The 15790-nt window shown below is 48.6% G+C and overlaps 2 protein-coding genes and 1 pseudogene across 2 annotated transcripts in view; 1 reads left to right on the top strand and 2 right to left on the bottom strand.

The window, feature by feature from the left end:
- The window catches only part of XRCC2 (X-ray repair cross complementing 2), a 161420-nt gene extending 148678 nt beyond the window's left edge, over positions 1-12742 (top strand). The window contains exons 7-9 of the mRNA XM_023521783.1: positions 2604-2720; positions 9720-9808; positions 12250-12742. The gene's annotated coding sequence lies outside the window, so the exon portion shown is untranslated. The remainder of the gene's footprint in view (positions 1-2603; positions 2721-9719; positions 9809-12249) is intronic.
- LOC111730481 lies at positions 3672-3788 on the bottom strand (annotated as a pseudogene).
- Positions 12743-14052: 1310 nt separating the features above from the next.
- On the bottom strand, positions 14053-15790 carry CCT8L2 (chaperonin containing TCP1 subunit 8 like 2; the record flags this gene model as incomplete). The annotated part of the gene is made up of 1 exon (XM_011377586.2): positions 14053-15790. A coding segment is annotated over one exon (1299 nt), but the record flags the coding sequence as incomplete, so codon positions are not given.

Raw genomic sequence — 15790 nt, 5'->3', positions numbered from 1 at the left:
AATGGCCAAAGGTTAGTGCTACCTGAGGTACAGCAAATTACAGCACTCACCTCATGCCGGGGTTTTAGAGGGTTCAAGGCAGCTGCAAGAAGAAAAGGTGAGACAGCAAATAGGAAACTAAAATAGAATAATGTGACAGTTCAGATAAAGCACTTGAAACAACGTCCAGCACATAGTTGTTGCTCAATGTCAAGATATCACCATCATCGTCGTCATCATCACCATCACCACCACCACCACCATCATCATCATCATCATCATCATCATCATCATCATCATCATCATCTTTGTTATTCTGTTGCCTTTTGGGGAATCCCTTCTTTCTGTACAGTCTTTCACAGTTGCTACTATTCCTAGGTTGTATTAGCCCAGGCTTCCAGTGATACTCATTTGAATCAAGGCGATGACTTTCTAAGTGGAAAATATAGCACAAAAACATTATTTCCGTTTCATATTCAAATTTTCGCATTGCTACAACCTGACCATTCCCTGTGCGAGAACGGCCTGAGAAACGATGGGGTCTGTGTAGTCACCATACAGCGTTGTGATAACTTTCCATTTCTGAGCTCATCATATTTATTTAGAATAAAAACCTAAGATTGTTTCTTCTTCCTAAGTCTAACCTCTCTGTGATGAAGTCTTTCACAATTTTACATAACCTAGAGCAGGTATTCCAAACACAGGTTCATCCCGTGGCTAGATGGCTAAAATAAATGATCACGTTAAGGCCAGTATAAACAGTGCACACCTGTCTGAAGGGGGCGGCAGCTGGTCATCTACAGCAGCCACATCTGTCTGATTTTCAACAGAAGCAATTCTGTATTTTTTTTCTGAAGTCTCTCATTTTTAAAATCTTGGAAACTAATTTGCAAATGTCTAAACATTGCGAAAGGCGAACAAAACACTTCTGTAAACCACTGGTTTGCAACCTCTGACTCGAAGTGCACTTATTTCGCATTCACAGAATCTTTTACCCCTTTTGGTCTTCGCTGAATTTTTAATGACAGAGCCCAGGCTGAGCTGCCATGAAGATGTCTTTACCGTGGGTAAAGTCCCCCGCCCTCCTCCCCCCAAAAGTGAAGAAGTTGCCTCCTCTTCCTTCCAGTCTCTTCCTACCACCCGAGAAATGAAACTATGCCAAGAAATTTTGGTAGGGAATTGTACAAATCCGCCTTAGGAAGGAATTATACATGAAGTGTTCAAGCAAAAGAGTAACTCCATTTATAAAAGTAATTTCTCATCTATCCCAAAAGAATTTGCTAGCAAGGGATACAACAGAAGAAATAAGGGAGAATGTTTCTGATTTTTGTATTTGAGGGGAGAAATGGAGTTAGCTTTCTTATGAAAACAGAAGTTAAATAAAAGATGTGACATATATCAAAACACTCATTTTAAGAATTGCTATTTTCTACCCTTTGTTAAAGGAGTGAAAATATATCCAAAAGTAGCAAGAGGATTGTTTTAGTATTGTACTTTAAATTTTAAAATCTCTAGTTTTATTTATTAAGGTAATATATTTAGTGGCTGAATTCCAGCATGCAATTTTTGTACACGGATATACAATTCATTCTTATGTTGACTTGCAATTATTGATAGTCTCGTGGTTTATTTGTCGAAGAAAAACACATCTGGTTTTATTGTCTTCTTAGTATTAAGAGGATGACCAAAAAAAAAAAAAAAAACCCCAAAACCAAAAAACAAAAACACCCTTACAGTGGGAATTGATAACAGAACCTTTGGAACAAGAAAAGTATTACTTTTTTTATATCCCCGGTGAGAGCTAAGAGCTTCTAACACTGTTGGGTTGCCTATTGGTTAAAACAAAGGACAGCTGCTCCCTTCGGAAAAGTAGCTGGCAGTAAGGAATTAGCTGTAATAAAACATTCGTACGGTCTTGTGTTCTTTTGTTAGATTTTAATCTTTATTTAAAAGGTTGGACATCTATCCCAATCTTTTATTGATAATACTAATACTATATTATGGGTAATAATTATGGTAGTTCAACTATTATAATACTACTTTTAATGAGTAAGCTCGTGTGTGTTGAATGTAAAGGATATTTTGATTTTTTAAAACTTTATCCAGAGTTTTCTTTCTTGATGGCCATGTTTCTCATAAATTTCTCATAAAAAAATTTACATCTATACATTCCGTACATAGATGACATAGTATATTTTCTTCCCAATCTGTTAAAATGCATTTAAAGGCTGGACTTCAAAATTCTTTTACTGATGAAATACGCATTTGGTAAAGTAATAAAAATGAGCACAATGCTTTGCATCTAAACATGCAAATGTTTGAGCACAATACTTGCATATATTCAAGAAATTTTTTAAATGTTACTTGAATGAAAATGAAATATTTGTCCCATTTCCCTGTAATAGTGCAAAGAAATTTCAATTACTATTGTCAGAAATTTAAATTTAGCTTTAAATTTTTCGCTTTTATAATCTACATTTTACCGGTAAATCTTATACAACTTGGTAGTAGAGCAGTTGGTCATTGTTCCAGTGCATATCACCTTGTTCCGGGTGAGGGGGGTAACATAATTTGAATGGCCACGTAGTAAAAACTAAAACATTACATTTACTGTCCACTTTTAGGAAAAGTCCTAACCAGTGTGCACGGAGGAATAACGACGAAGAGTAGTCGACACATGAATAGGTGTTGCTTTAGAGCTTGCGCATCAACACCCATTTTGGAGACCTGGATTCGAGCAGGTACGGAGCAGCGGGCGCGCGGCCTGGGGGGGAAGCAGGAAAGCCGAGGGCAGAGCGCCGCGGGAGCGCGTCGGGCGCACGCGCAACCCGGGCCCGCACTCGTGCCGCCCTCCCGCGAGGCGCTCGCTTCGCCGCCCCGCCTGGAGGCGGCTGCCGTGGGGACAGGTACGGAGAAGACGCGCGCCGGCACGGGCGGGAGGAGCTCGCGCTCGCCCCCGGGCTCCCGCCGCGTGGGGGCGGGCGAGCGGGCGGCGGCCACGGGGATCCCTCCGCCGCCCGGGGTCCTTCCGCGCCAAGTAGTGCGCCGGCGGCGGCTTCCGCAAACGCGGGCCGCGACGCCGCGTCCCCGTCCCTCCTGAGGAGCGGCGCGAGGGCGGCCTCGGCTGCGGAGGGCCGCGCCTGGCTGGCGGAGAGAGACCGCGCCAAGCGCCCGAGCGGGCGACGTGCGACGCCAGGCGCCGGAGGCAGGTGTCCCGGCCGCGCGCCCCGCCCCCACGCCGGCAGGAAGAGGAAGCAGCCTGGCCGGGCCCGCGGGCCGCTCGCCGGGCCTAGCGGGGCGGGGGCGCTCTGGCCCGCGGAGGCGCGTGACCTCGTTCGTCCCAGAGTGGATTTGACAGGTTGTCAGCCCGGCTCCCCGCCCCCACCGTCTTCCGGGTCCCCTGCCCGGGCTCCGGGCCCCGCGGCCACCCGCTCTCCCCGCCTGGGCCTCCCATTGGTCCTCTCGCCTCCGCCGACTCTTCCTCTCATTGGTCTCTCTGCCTGGCACCCCGCCTCGGCCTCCCATTGGCCCTCTCGCCTCCGCCTCGGCCTCCCATTGGCCCGGCGCCTTGCCCCTCACAGTCCCTCTCGGGACCGCCTGGGGCTGCCCTCTCCGAGGGCTGGTGATTCCTGCGGGCTCTGCAGCCGCCTGTCTTGGTTTTGCTCCCCACTCTCCTTTTTTTTTTTTTTTTACGCCCACAGCACCAGGTCTTCCTAGGTGGTCTCCCATCCAAGGACTGACTGGCCGACCCTGCTTAGCTTCCGAGATCAGACGGGATCAGGCGTGTTCAGGGTGGCGTGGCCATAGACTTGGTTTTGCTCATGTCACTCGCCTCGTCTCTGCTCCCAGTGCTTACTGTCTTCCCTCTGTCCCTTTTCATGCTCTGCTTCCGCCGCTCGGGAGCCAGAGCCCCTGAGCCTGGCTGCACCCCGCCTCCCCTGCTCTGCCTGAGCCTGAGGCTGGGTATCCACCGCTGCCCATACGCTTGTCTCCTGCTTCTTTCCTCTTTGCGCCACTTCGTAACTTCCTTTCTTCCCTGAAATAAGAGGCAGCGAATGCCTTCTCCAGGTCTGCTGCCGGTGTCTAGTCTGCAAGGTCCTTGGCCCTTCACCCTTTCTCGGCCCCTCTCCTGAGTTCCCTGCCTCCCTTCGTGGCCTTCCTGCCCTGCTTCCTTGAATTCGGCCAAGGGGAATGGACCTCCCAGCATAACCAGAGAGGCAGCAGGGATAAACATGATAAATACCCAGTTAAGATGGTTATTGCTTTGGGTTTTTGAAATGAAAAATGAACTGGGATGCCCACATCGACCCGGACCTAGGATCAAGATTGAGTTCTTAAAGGACCAAGTGAGACTGCAATGACGAAGTTGATTATCCCAGCAATAGAATCATTTTTTCCTGGGGAAATTACTCATATCACTGGTTTATGCAGTATTGTTCTTCTAACAAGTTAAACTGTGGTTTTAAATTTGTGCTAGTTTTGTAAATGCTTTTCGGTAAGGCGGAGGTTTGGAGCCAATCCCCACGCAAGTGTTTGGGCTTCAAAAAAAGAAAAGAAAACTCTAGGTTATTCACATGAGGAAACTCAGGCTTTTTCAAAGTCATTAAAGGGGGGCGATCTCAAACTTAAACCTCTCCTGAAGAGGTACCTTGGCAGGAGAGTCCTTCCCGGCTCCCTACGGGGATGCGGAAGAGCAGACGCATAGGCATGTTCCCACCTATGGCCGGGTCCTGACAAAGCCCCCACCGCGGCCCCCAAGGCCCTGCCCCCCAGGATTTCCGAGGCCTCTCTGGATACACTGACCGTCTTTCTGCCAAGCAGTTTCTCACAGGGTTTTCGCATTCGCTGTGGCGACCTGTCTGGATCAGCTTTCCTTCAGACTTCTCACATGGCTTAGCTCATATGCCTCCCCTGGGAGGCATTTCTGACCCCATGTCTAAAGTAGGATCCCTCCCACCGGACCAAGACAGTTATTTTCTGTCATATCACCTTGTTATCTCCTTCAGTCTGAAATCATCTTGTTTATTTACTTGTTATCATCTGTTCCCCTTCTCCCTGCCTGCACCATTAACATGTGAGCTCCTGGACGAGGGGCCTTTTCTGTGTTTCTTCAGAGCTGTATCTCAGATTCAGGAAGCCCTCGCTGAATCCATGAATGGTGCCTTAGCTGTGATCAGACGGACTGACCAAACTGTCCTTCAGGTTTGGTTCTGTCAAGGTCCAATAGACACACCTCTAAGTAAGAGAGTTGGGGAAATAGCTGTTCTCTTTGTAAGTATTTTGTTTCTTGGACTTGTGAGCTTTGTTTCTGGCTCTCCTCTGACCAGGAGAGTGAGGGAAGAAGGCTCGTCGCCCCAGGCCACCCTCTGCCCGCCTCCTTTCCGGCAGTTTCCAGCATGTTGTCACCACCTCGCCCGCACCCTGACCCCAGGTGGACAGATATTTGGCAGGGTGTGGCTCCTTCCTCCAGGGCAGTCACTGATGCGGTGCTTTCTGAAGGTTGGGTGGGGGAAGGGACAGAGTTCCTGTTCGGTGTCACCATCATGCCCAGCCGGGCTGCTGCCATCAGTTCCACCTTGGGCAGTAAAGCAGAGCAGAAGGAAGCCCCTTCTCGTTTCCCCTTCCTCCCTGTCATATTCTCCTGGGGCTTCTGTTCAGCAGCTCGAACAGCCTCATCTTTTCCAGGAGTCTTTGCACAGGCATGCGTCCTCTCTACCTGCTGAGGCCGAGAGAACCCAGATCTGTTGCTGAAAAACTGAAATCTAGTGCTAGCCGACCCTAGCAGGCGGAGGCCGGTAACTGTCTGGGTCTCGATGACCTCATCTGCCTTCGCCTGTGCCGTTTGTTCATGGTTTCAGGGGTATCGACAACTATCCGCCAAAACCAGAACTCTGTGGCTTCCCCTCGGGGCCACAGAGAGGCTGCCGGGAGCAGTAAAGCCAGGGCTTCCTAATTTATGTTCAGTGGGAGTGCCCGTCTGGTCCTGCGTTCCAGGCCAGGATCCTCCTGGTCACCCCGGTTGGACCGTATGGGCCTAGGTGACCACTCCAACAGTGACCGTGACCAGGAGGATGGACCGTGCCAATCAGGTTAAACCAACCAGAGCATCTCCTCGGAGCAAGTGAGGGGTTGGCTCCTGATAAGCGTGTGTGGAACCAGTCTGAGTACTTCCAGACGGGGTGGGGATGGATGCTCAGTGGGTACCCAACAGTGCCTCTTACGTAATTAGCACAGTGCATGGCAAGTGGGGACGGCTAGCAAGGGTTACCATGCCGTTGGCAGCACAGAGAACACGAGGTGGGAGAATTAGCCTGGCACCAAAAGGCATTCATCTCAGGTCCCTCATCTACCACTAAGTACTAGCTTTAGGATTTCAGACAAATCATGGAAATCATGGAAATGCCATTTTAGAGGTGGAAGAGGACTTACAGGTCAGAACACTCAGGCCTCCATAGGACAGACTGGGAAACTGGCACCTGCAGGGGTTGGGCCAGTCTCGGTTCCTTCCTCTGGGAAGCGGGGCTGATGACACTGGCCCCGTCTACACTCCGGGTTGTTATGTGGATCAGAGATAATGGCTCTACTAAGGGCTTGGAAAGTAACTCAAATGCTATTCTTGTGCTAGGCATTTTATTTTATTGTTAATATAGTAATAATGCCTTATTAAGAGAAAGGAAGAGTACATTCAAAGGATAAGTTTACTTGTCTCCTAGAAATGAATAATAACACCTGAGAAAGAGCAAAATGAGTGTGTGTGCCCACGCCTGCGCGTGCCCACGCGCTCCTTAAGTGAAGTGGGTGGGGAAGGTGTCGAGTGCAGTTCAGGTGTGGCCCTCCCTCCACCTTTAGGGAGTGGAGGAGGGCGTGGCCGTTGGGGCCTGAGGCAGGGTGTGGTAGTCAGTTATAAAATGAAAGTTATCTTTCCTTGAATGACTTTCAGAAGAGGGAAGTGGGTCTCACAGGAGGGCTGATCTAGCATGAGAGAGACACCCTATTTCAGAGTGATGTTATATTCATGGCTTAACCTCCCATATTCCTTCAGTTCCTCTGATAAACAGCTACCAAGACAGGGGTGTCCTGGGCGAGGTTTAAAGGAGGAGTATCTATGAGAGAAGAGAGAGGACAGAATGAGGAAGCAAACAGATCTGCCCCCGGGGAAGGGAGCTCTGAGGGGCGGAGTGCCTAGAAGGTCTGCAGGTCTGAGGGGGTTGAGGCCAGGCTGACCTGACTGCTGGGGCCCTAATTCCCTGCCCAGGGGCGTGGTGGGGGATTCCAGAGATAGGTGCTTAGTGAGGCACACCCCGCGCAGGGAGATCTGACGGGGCACTTGCACTGTCCCACACCATTCCATGAGGTTTCAGAATGGCCTCATTCATTCATTCGTTCATTCATTCAGCTGATCTGCTGCTACCAGGTGTCACTTGTCAGTTGCTGTCTCTAATAGCGTGAGATCCTTGTCTTTCCCAGCTACCTTCCATCTCATTTCTAACATCTCAAAACGGCAAGTTTGCCTGATAGGGGTTCCTTGCCTGTTGCCCCAGTTGCCTTCTGGTATTGGGCAGTACTTAACGCGGGCGAGCCACTTACTAAATGTTCAAATAGAATGAAATTCACTGAACCCCATGATGGTTAGAAGCACAGTTACATTCACTTCCAGGAACCTCCACTGTTTATGCAGAACGAGGGGCAAGTTTTAACTATCAGCACTTCTAGAAGCCTATTATTTGATTAAGTCTAAAATAAGCCTACGAGGGCTCAGGAGATGAAAGAAGAGGAAACATTTTATGAAAGTAAAAAGCTGAAGAAATCGGTAGAGAGCGAAGCAATGAAAGAAGAGAAATTTAATTTATGAAATGGAAATCCAGATTTGGGGGAGGAAATAGGGAATTATCTTCCTGAAACTGCGAGGAACAGTAAACTTATCCAAGACGGAAAGGAATCAAGTCAAGCAGGTATTTGAAGAAGCCGTAGATGAAATAAAAGGCAAAGATTAATTACTCGTTGTAATGAGAACCCATAGAAACAGATGGAAAAGTAGAAACCACGGGCATAGAAATTAAGAAATGGGTGAGAAATATATGATGAGGGGTTTGGAATAAACCAGTGAGAAATATAACACAGAGAAAATAAAATGCGGGAGAGTGGAGAAAAGCAATCATACCTAATGAATTTGTAATATCATAGAAAATGAAGTAAAACGTAACAGAAAGGCAAGCAGGAGTATTTTCTCTGAACGTTGCATTAATATTTCTACATTTTAAATCGTCAACAATTTTCTCATTTTCTACTGCATGTGCCTGTCATAGCAGAGGGCAAAATAAAAATTTACACAGAAATAGGAAATCTTAATTTCTGACTGTCGTTTTAGCAACTCGGGCTCTGCGGATTGTACCTTTGTGGTGTGACACTAAAGTCTGAATAAAGGCTTTACATTTCAATAAAGAGCTCATATAACCCAATAGCAAAAAATCTCAAACAATTCAATTAAAAAATGGGCAGAGGAACGAAACAGACACTTTTCCAAAGACATACACGTGGCCAACAGGCACATGAAAATGCACCGGCCCGTCACTCCTTATCCAGGAGATGCAAACCGAAACCACAAAGACAGGATCACCTCACCTGGTGGGATGGCTGTTATCGAAAAGACAAGACTTAATGATCGTTAAGAGGATGTGGAGAAAAGGGCCCCCATTGGTGGGATTGTATGTTAGCGCAGCCGCTTACAATGTTTGTGGAAAACAGCACGGGAGCTCCTCAAAAAATGAAAAATGGAACTACCATCTGAGCCAACAATTCCATTTCTGGGCATTAGAAGAAAACTGAATCAGTGTCTCAAAAAGATATCTGCGCCCCACTGTCACTGCAGCGTTATTTACAACGGCAGAGATGTGGAAACAGCCTAAACGCCCATGGGCAAATGAATGGAGAAAGAAGGGGCAGTATATCCACACGAGGGAATGTCATTCGGCCATAAAAAGAAGGGAATCCTGTCATTCGCAACAACACGAACGAAACTCGAGGACATGATTGCTATGGGAAATAAGTCAGGAACACAAATACTGTATGATCCACTTATATATGGAATCTAAAAGAAAAGGCAAACCCATAGATGCAGAGAGCAGATTCGTGGTTGAGAGGCGGAGGCGGGGGTGGTTTGGGGTGAGGAGAGTGGGTGAAATGGCAGAAAGTAGTCCAAAGGTCAGACTTCCAGTTATAAGTCCTGGGGATGTCATTTATGCCATGGAAACTGTAGTTGACAACAGTATATTGTGTATTTGAAGTTTGCTGGGAGAGTAGACCTTAAAAGTTCTCGTCACGAGCAAAAAAATTTATAACTGTGCGGTGATGGATGTCATCTAAACTTATTGTGGTGATCATTTCACAATATATACATATATCAAATCATTATGTTGCACACCTAAAAAAAATACAATGTCATACGTCGATCGTGTCTCTATTTTAAAAAGGTTTTAAATTTCAGTCACCTCTGGGTGTACTTTGAAATGTTGTCTATTTAGTTTCAGGAATTAAGGCACGTATTGCTTCTTCTCAAATTAAAATCCAATGTAAAAAAACATTGCGAGTAGTTTTGGAAACTATTTTTCATTTGAAATAATATTGCAATGGGTTGTTATGCCTTTTGTAAATAAATTCCGTTAATAAAATTGAAATAGGTCTTCGATCAAAATGAAGGTTGGAATGAAATGTGAAGCATGCAGTATTTTGCATCTACACAGGGAAGGCTGAGACTGGCTGACAGATCTGGTGTCTTCTGGAAGAAAATGCTGGTCCACAGCTTGGGCGCCTTCCACAAGGGTAAGCTCAGGTAAGCAGCCAGGTGTTCACCCCCCAAGACTTTCCCAGGTAAGCCCAGGAGGCCTCTGCAATGCTGGGGTTCTGGAACCAGCGGCGCAGGTGGCAGAATACACAGGTGTTAAGGTGTTTAAAGAGATTAATGCCGGTGTGGATGTGAAACCCTTTTCATTGTGAGTTCGGTGACGTTGAGAAAGGCCCGTCTTCCCTAAGCTTACTTCACTTTTCTGATGCATTCAGTGACTTAGAAGAAAACGGGATTATGTTGTAAACGTGCATAACGAATAAAACTGCATCTCAGACATGTGCCGCATCGTTTTGCTAACGAGCATCTAGTCTGTCTGAGATCTGCAGTGACCAGTGTCACGCTCTGGTGGGGATACGAGCCGGACAGTGTCTGAGTTACCTGTTCAGCCTTCACATTCGTAGAGTTTTCAGTCCCTGAACGCAGTGTGCAGGAACCATGTGATGTCTTCTTATAACTAAATGACCTCCATGTTCTTTTCCCAGCTCCCTTTCTGTCTGACGGTAGACTACTTAATCTAGTTTATGCTAAATTAGCGCCTTCTTGGTTTTTCTTGATGAGTTCAGACCTCCACCCAGTCACTTCTCTGACATCCTCCTCAGGGCACAGGGACACCTGGCAGTCTTCCCAAGCCAGGCGCTCAGGCACCACAGGAGATTCCTGTGGCCCTTTCTTCCTCACCTCTCAGGCTCCAGGGTTCCAGACAGGAAGCAGAGAGCCTCCTCGGTTCACCCCTGCACTCCCCCCCCCCGCCGACTTTTCCCGGAGAGTCATTATCTTTCCCTTAGAACCCGCTGGGTGGTGAGCAGGACCCCCTCACAGACCCTGTCTCACTCTTGCCTCCCCGCTTCCTCCCCTCTCTCCCATGAGGAAGGGGGCTCTTTAACGTGGGTTGGGGGGCTGAGGGTGGAAGAGGAGTTAGTACAGCTACCCGTAGAGTCGCAGAGAGTCCAGGGTCTCCGCGTCTCCTGCTGGTCTTGGCATTTCAGCACTCCAGGGCCAGCTCGCCCTGGGGTAGGTAGCAGAGCAAGGTAACTAACAGTACATGGGGAATTTTCAACAAATGACGGTGGGAAGTGGCCCATCAGTTAATACTCAGTGCCACGCCCCTCACATTCATGGCGAAGCCTCATCCACAGTCGTCACTGCTCCAGAAAAGCTCAAGCAGAAACGAGTGGCTGGAGCACCAACACGTGCATCTTAGGTCTGTCCAGCTGACTGGGTGCGAGCAGGGCTTAAAGCTACTGTTGCTTATTTGCAAATGAAATCGTTGGCTCCCTGAGCCTTGGTGGTCTCTTTTCCTCCCGTTCAGATGTCCCCTTATTGCAATTTCTCTTGAATCTTAGCTTTCAGCATCCAGTGGTCTGTGTACTAACAGGGCCTCAGACGTGTAGGCCTGGGAAGTCAACCCGCCATAAGGGGTTCCCCTCATAAAGGGATCTTGGGAAGAGGTCCATCAGGAAAAGACTGGAACAAACCACGGACAGCTCTGCAGTTGTCCTTTCCCTTGGAATCAGTGACTTCTTTTCCTTCAGCAGGTCCCAGCCCTGGGGCCTTGCTCTCCAGTGCCCAAATGGATGGAACAGTTCTCAAGACTCGGCCCCGGCCCCCACCCCCACGCCAGGGCACCCACCTCCTTCAGGCCCCAGGACTCAGACGTTCTCGTGTTCCTTCTCTGTGTTCCACAGATCTTGTTTCTTTGCTCTCTGCTTGGAAGATCAACTCAGACCAGCAAAACAATGTCGCCGAGCTGGAAGGGGTTTGGGATGGAAGAACAGACGAGTCCTGAGCTGCAAGTTTCATACAGAATGGGCTGGGAGAATTGTCGTGTCTGAAAGCCAGCTGCTTCTGTAGTTGAAGAGAGGCACATCTTGAAGGGAAATATGTGGCCAGCTCCGTGGCCTTGGCAGATCGAGACCCTGCGAACTAGGAGACGTTGATCCTGTAACCTCGGAAGCAGGATCTGGACCCAGTAAAATCGGGGCCAAATTCTGTTCAAGTTCTCTATCATCAGTAGGAGAAAAGCAGCAACTTGATACCTGAGTCATGCATTTTGACACTTAAACAGAATGCTTAAAGCTATCAAAGACAATAGTTGATTTTTAAGCATAATCGAGATAGAATTAATTGGAATTGCTTAGATCGGTGATTCTCAAACTTTAATACGCACCCCAATCTCCTGAGGACCTTGTTACAGTGCAATTATGACACAGTGGATATGGGCAGGGCGGAGGGAGGGACCGAGATTCTCCTTCGAACACGTTGCTGCAGGACACGGATGCACGTAGTTCACGGGTCACTCAGCAGCCAGCTTGGACGGCAGGCTGTAGCAAAGGAGATGGATGCCCTCGACTGGCGCTCGAAGGGGCTCAGAACCCAGCCGCTTTCGGCTTATGGTGAGTTCTCCCTCTGGTCCTTTCTTTCCTCAGGCCCTGTCTGTAGCTGCCCTTGGTCGTCACCGTAGCTGCTGCGCGACATTGCCTTCTCTTCTGGAGCCGCTGACGCTCTTTGGATTACAAGAAGGGGAAGCCAACTCTGGCTCACTCGAGGGGATGTGTTGAAACTTCACAGAATCAAAGAGCTGACCAGCCAGTCCTAGGACAGGTGGGACTCAGGATGATCAGGGGGACTGAGTGGCAGAGGCTCCAGGACCACCCCAGTACACCCCATAAGATGCCCGACTTCTCCGTGACTGCAAGTTTCAGGTTTGGGTCAGGTGTTTTTACCTTTAAAGCTCTCAGCATAAGTCAGTTAAATGTGTCTGCCATTCCTTTCTTTGTCCCTTATAAAGCTGTCCTTGATCATTTTAACTAGCGTTTACATATATAGAATTTTGTGTGTCTGTCTGTGTACGGGGGGGAAAAAGAGATGGTAATGAAATGTTATAATATGACCTCTCTTCAAATAAATGATCAAAAAATCCCTTGTGTATCAAACTTAGGGCATTTAAAATATACTCTTGCACTGTTTGGTCTAGGTATATTTTGGATCTGTAACTAAAAATGCTCTTTGTGGGCGTGAGCCAGCTTTATCACTTTTTTATGAAATCAACAATTTTTTTTTTTAAACCAAATTTTCAAAGGGCAGTTCTGACATACTTTCTTCATAATCACAAGGGTTATGTGTCTAAAAAGGTTACAATAGAGGAATTTATGATTGGGGCCATAAAACAACAAATAAGACAACAGACTCCCCTTTTCTGTTTACTGTGTAACTTTGGGCAATTAATTTTTTCTGAAGCTCAGTGTCTCTCCTGCAACTGAGAGATAATCAAGCTTCGTTCTCGGAAGTTTGTTTTGATGATTAAATGCAATTTAGATAAAGTTCTTTTGACTGCTTTAAAAAGTTAACTATTTCTATCGTTACCACTGTTATGGAATTTGAGACCCTGTGATAATAACTAAGGGCCGGCGAGAAATACAAAAGCACTTAGTTATATTCACTGAAACATAATGATGAAGACAAAATGAGGAAAGACATCAAGGGTGTTTTATATATCGTAAAATAGTAATAATGAGTATAGTTCAAAACGTTTCCATTTGCCATTCTTTGTTCACCATCAGCTATTCAGGACTTCTTCCAAGTTTCCACAGAGGCTTTGCAAATTTGTTTTGCCTTGTTGCAGCTGATATGCCACTATGAGAGCTTGGTTTCTTGAGTCTGGTTCTCCCCAAATGTTTAAAGTGTTTGAGATTCTAAGAGATGATAGCTTCCCATCTCCTAGATTCTGCCCCTACGTTCTGCCCGGAGAACGTTCTGTCTTTTTTCCCAGAGACAGAATAACTTGGATGGTTAAAATGGAAAAGTCTTGGGTGGCATGTGTCGCTCTGCTCCCAGCTCTGCCCAGACTCCCTCTTTAATGCCAGGGGTATCCAGTCACAATCGTGGCCCCCGCCCAGGTAGCCTGGTGCTGGGTGCTCCCCAGCCCTCCTCCCCTACGAAGCACCTTAGCGCACTTCTAACGCGGGTGCTTATGGTTTATTATCTATGCCAAGGATGCTTTTTTTTAAATACCCTGTGCTATACTCTAAATCCTCGTGACTGTTTTGTAATTACTAATTTGTACTTCTTCATCTCTTTCCAAGGATGCTCTTTTTTTGTAAAAAGAAAATTGTATTTCTGCCTCCCTGACAGCTGATTCACATCGGTTCTTCTTCCTTCTTCCTTCTTCCTCCTCCTCTTCCTCTTCCTTCTTCTCTTTGAATAATATTTCTTTTTCCAAAAAATCACAACAAAAATGAGGAGCCACTCCTGTAAACTGGAACCGATGTCCTCAAATTGCTGAAGGAACACCGAGACAGAAATTCACGTAAATTGGGCTATCACGCAGGAATGCTCAGATTGAGAAGAGATTCCTGCACTTTTTTTGCACCGCAAAGCCCGGGTGATCGATTTAAAAATCTTTGATAGAATCAAATGCTGCTCTTGTTGGAGGAACAGAACAGAATCTGATAGAGAGAAACAGGAAGTGAAAAAACGCCAAGGAACCTGAAAGGAAGTAAATCAACGAAAGCGCTTTTATCTTATGGTCCTTCATGCTATTTTTAACTAAAGAAATGGACTCTAACTGTACCGGACATGGAGGGAATAAATAAAGCGAGCGTTCGTTTTTGGGGTGATCGTGCCCTCCTTGGCAACCCCCATTTTATTGAAGATGTCGCTACTTATTTGTTAAAGGACTTTTTTCCCCCCCACAGGAGGCGGGCGATCCTTTGCCTTCTTAGGATTCGGATTCAGGTCTGGCTGAGGTGTGGGACTTTTCTTGGCCACCACGATTTCATCTATAGTCACGAGCTGTAGTGCCACATCAGCCACGGCTCGAATTCCTCGGGCTTTGGCTATTAGGGTGTCCCACACCCCTTCCTGGTCCACATTTATGATCCCTTCGACTCCCACCCCTGTGAGGAAGTTGCCAGCCTGGTGAGCAGCGCTCATCTCTGCCATCACGCTGGAGACAACTAAGCCTGCGTTCTCCGCCAGCGTCGCAGGAACTGACCGCAGGGCTTGGGCAAATGCCAGGAGCGCAGGCCCGTCGGGCCCCTGCAATTTGGCTCCTTTATCTGCGAGTATTTTCGCCAGAGCCATCTCCGTGGCGCCAGCCCCTGGAAGCAGTCTGGGGTCCTGACACAGCTGGCAGTAAGCATCGATGCCGTGGTAGGCGGCCTGCACTGTGCCCCGCAGCCCCTCGGGCGTGGCCCCCCTAAGGACCAAGGTGAGGGCCGGGGTGCCTGGACTCTCCCATTCAAACACCACAGCCAGCCCCTCTCCCAGGTCCTGCGTGTAGACCCTCCGGCACTTCCCGAGCTCCAGCGGCGGAACCAGATAAGGCATCAGAGGCGTGTCCAGCACCTCGCTCAGGTAAACCAGCTCCCGCCGGGACTTCACCTGGATCACCATGACGCCGTACTGGTCGGCCTGCGCCAGGGCGCGCTCCTCGACCTCGCCCCAGACCACCGCCACGTTGACGTCCGCAGCTGCCAGCTGGGCCACTTGCTTTTCTATCAGTTGCTCGCTGCCCTTCCTGAACGAGGCGAGGTCGAGCGGGCTGGAGAGACGGGCGGTCGCCGGTGCCTTTGGGTTGGCGGGCCCGAAGGTGCAGGCAAAGAGAGCCACCCTGGCGCCGCTCAGCACCACAGTCACTTGGCCGCAGGGCTTCGCGGCCAGGACCAGCCCCGGCAGCAGGCACGAGTCCTGCGCGTGGCCCCCGCGCAGCGCGCACACGCCCACGCGCTCGGGCCGGAAGCTGCCGTCCGGCTCCTTGGCCTCCCAGCACGCGTGGGCCACCAGCCTGGTCAAGTAGTCGGTCTGGGACAGGGTGTGGGTGTTCATCACCGAACGGAGAACCCAGAACGGGTCCTCCAAAGGCCCCAGCGCCCGGAACGCCAGCGCAGGCAGCAGGGCCAGGGTCTCCGCGGTGGCCGTGGCGTAGGCCTCCCGCAGCTGCGCGCGGGGCAGGCCGGCCAGCAGCAA

This window comes from Pteropus vampyrus, unplaced genomic scaffold (genome assembly GCF_000151845.1).
Source record: "Pteropus vampyrus isolate Shadow unplaced genomic scaffold, Pvam_2.0 Scaffold316, whole genome shotgun sequence".
NCBI lineage: Eukaryota > Metazoa > Chordata > Mammalia > Chiroptera > Pteropodidae > Pteropus > Pteropus vampyrus.
This window is presented reverse-complemented; position numbering and strand designations above follow the sequence as displayed.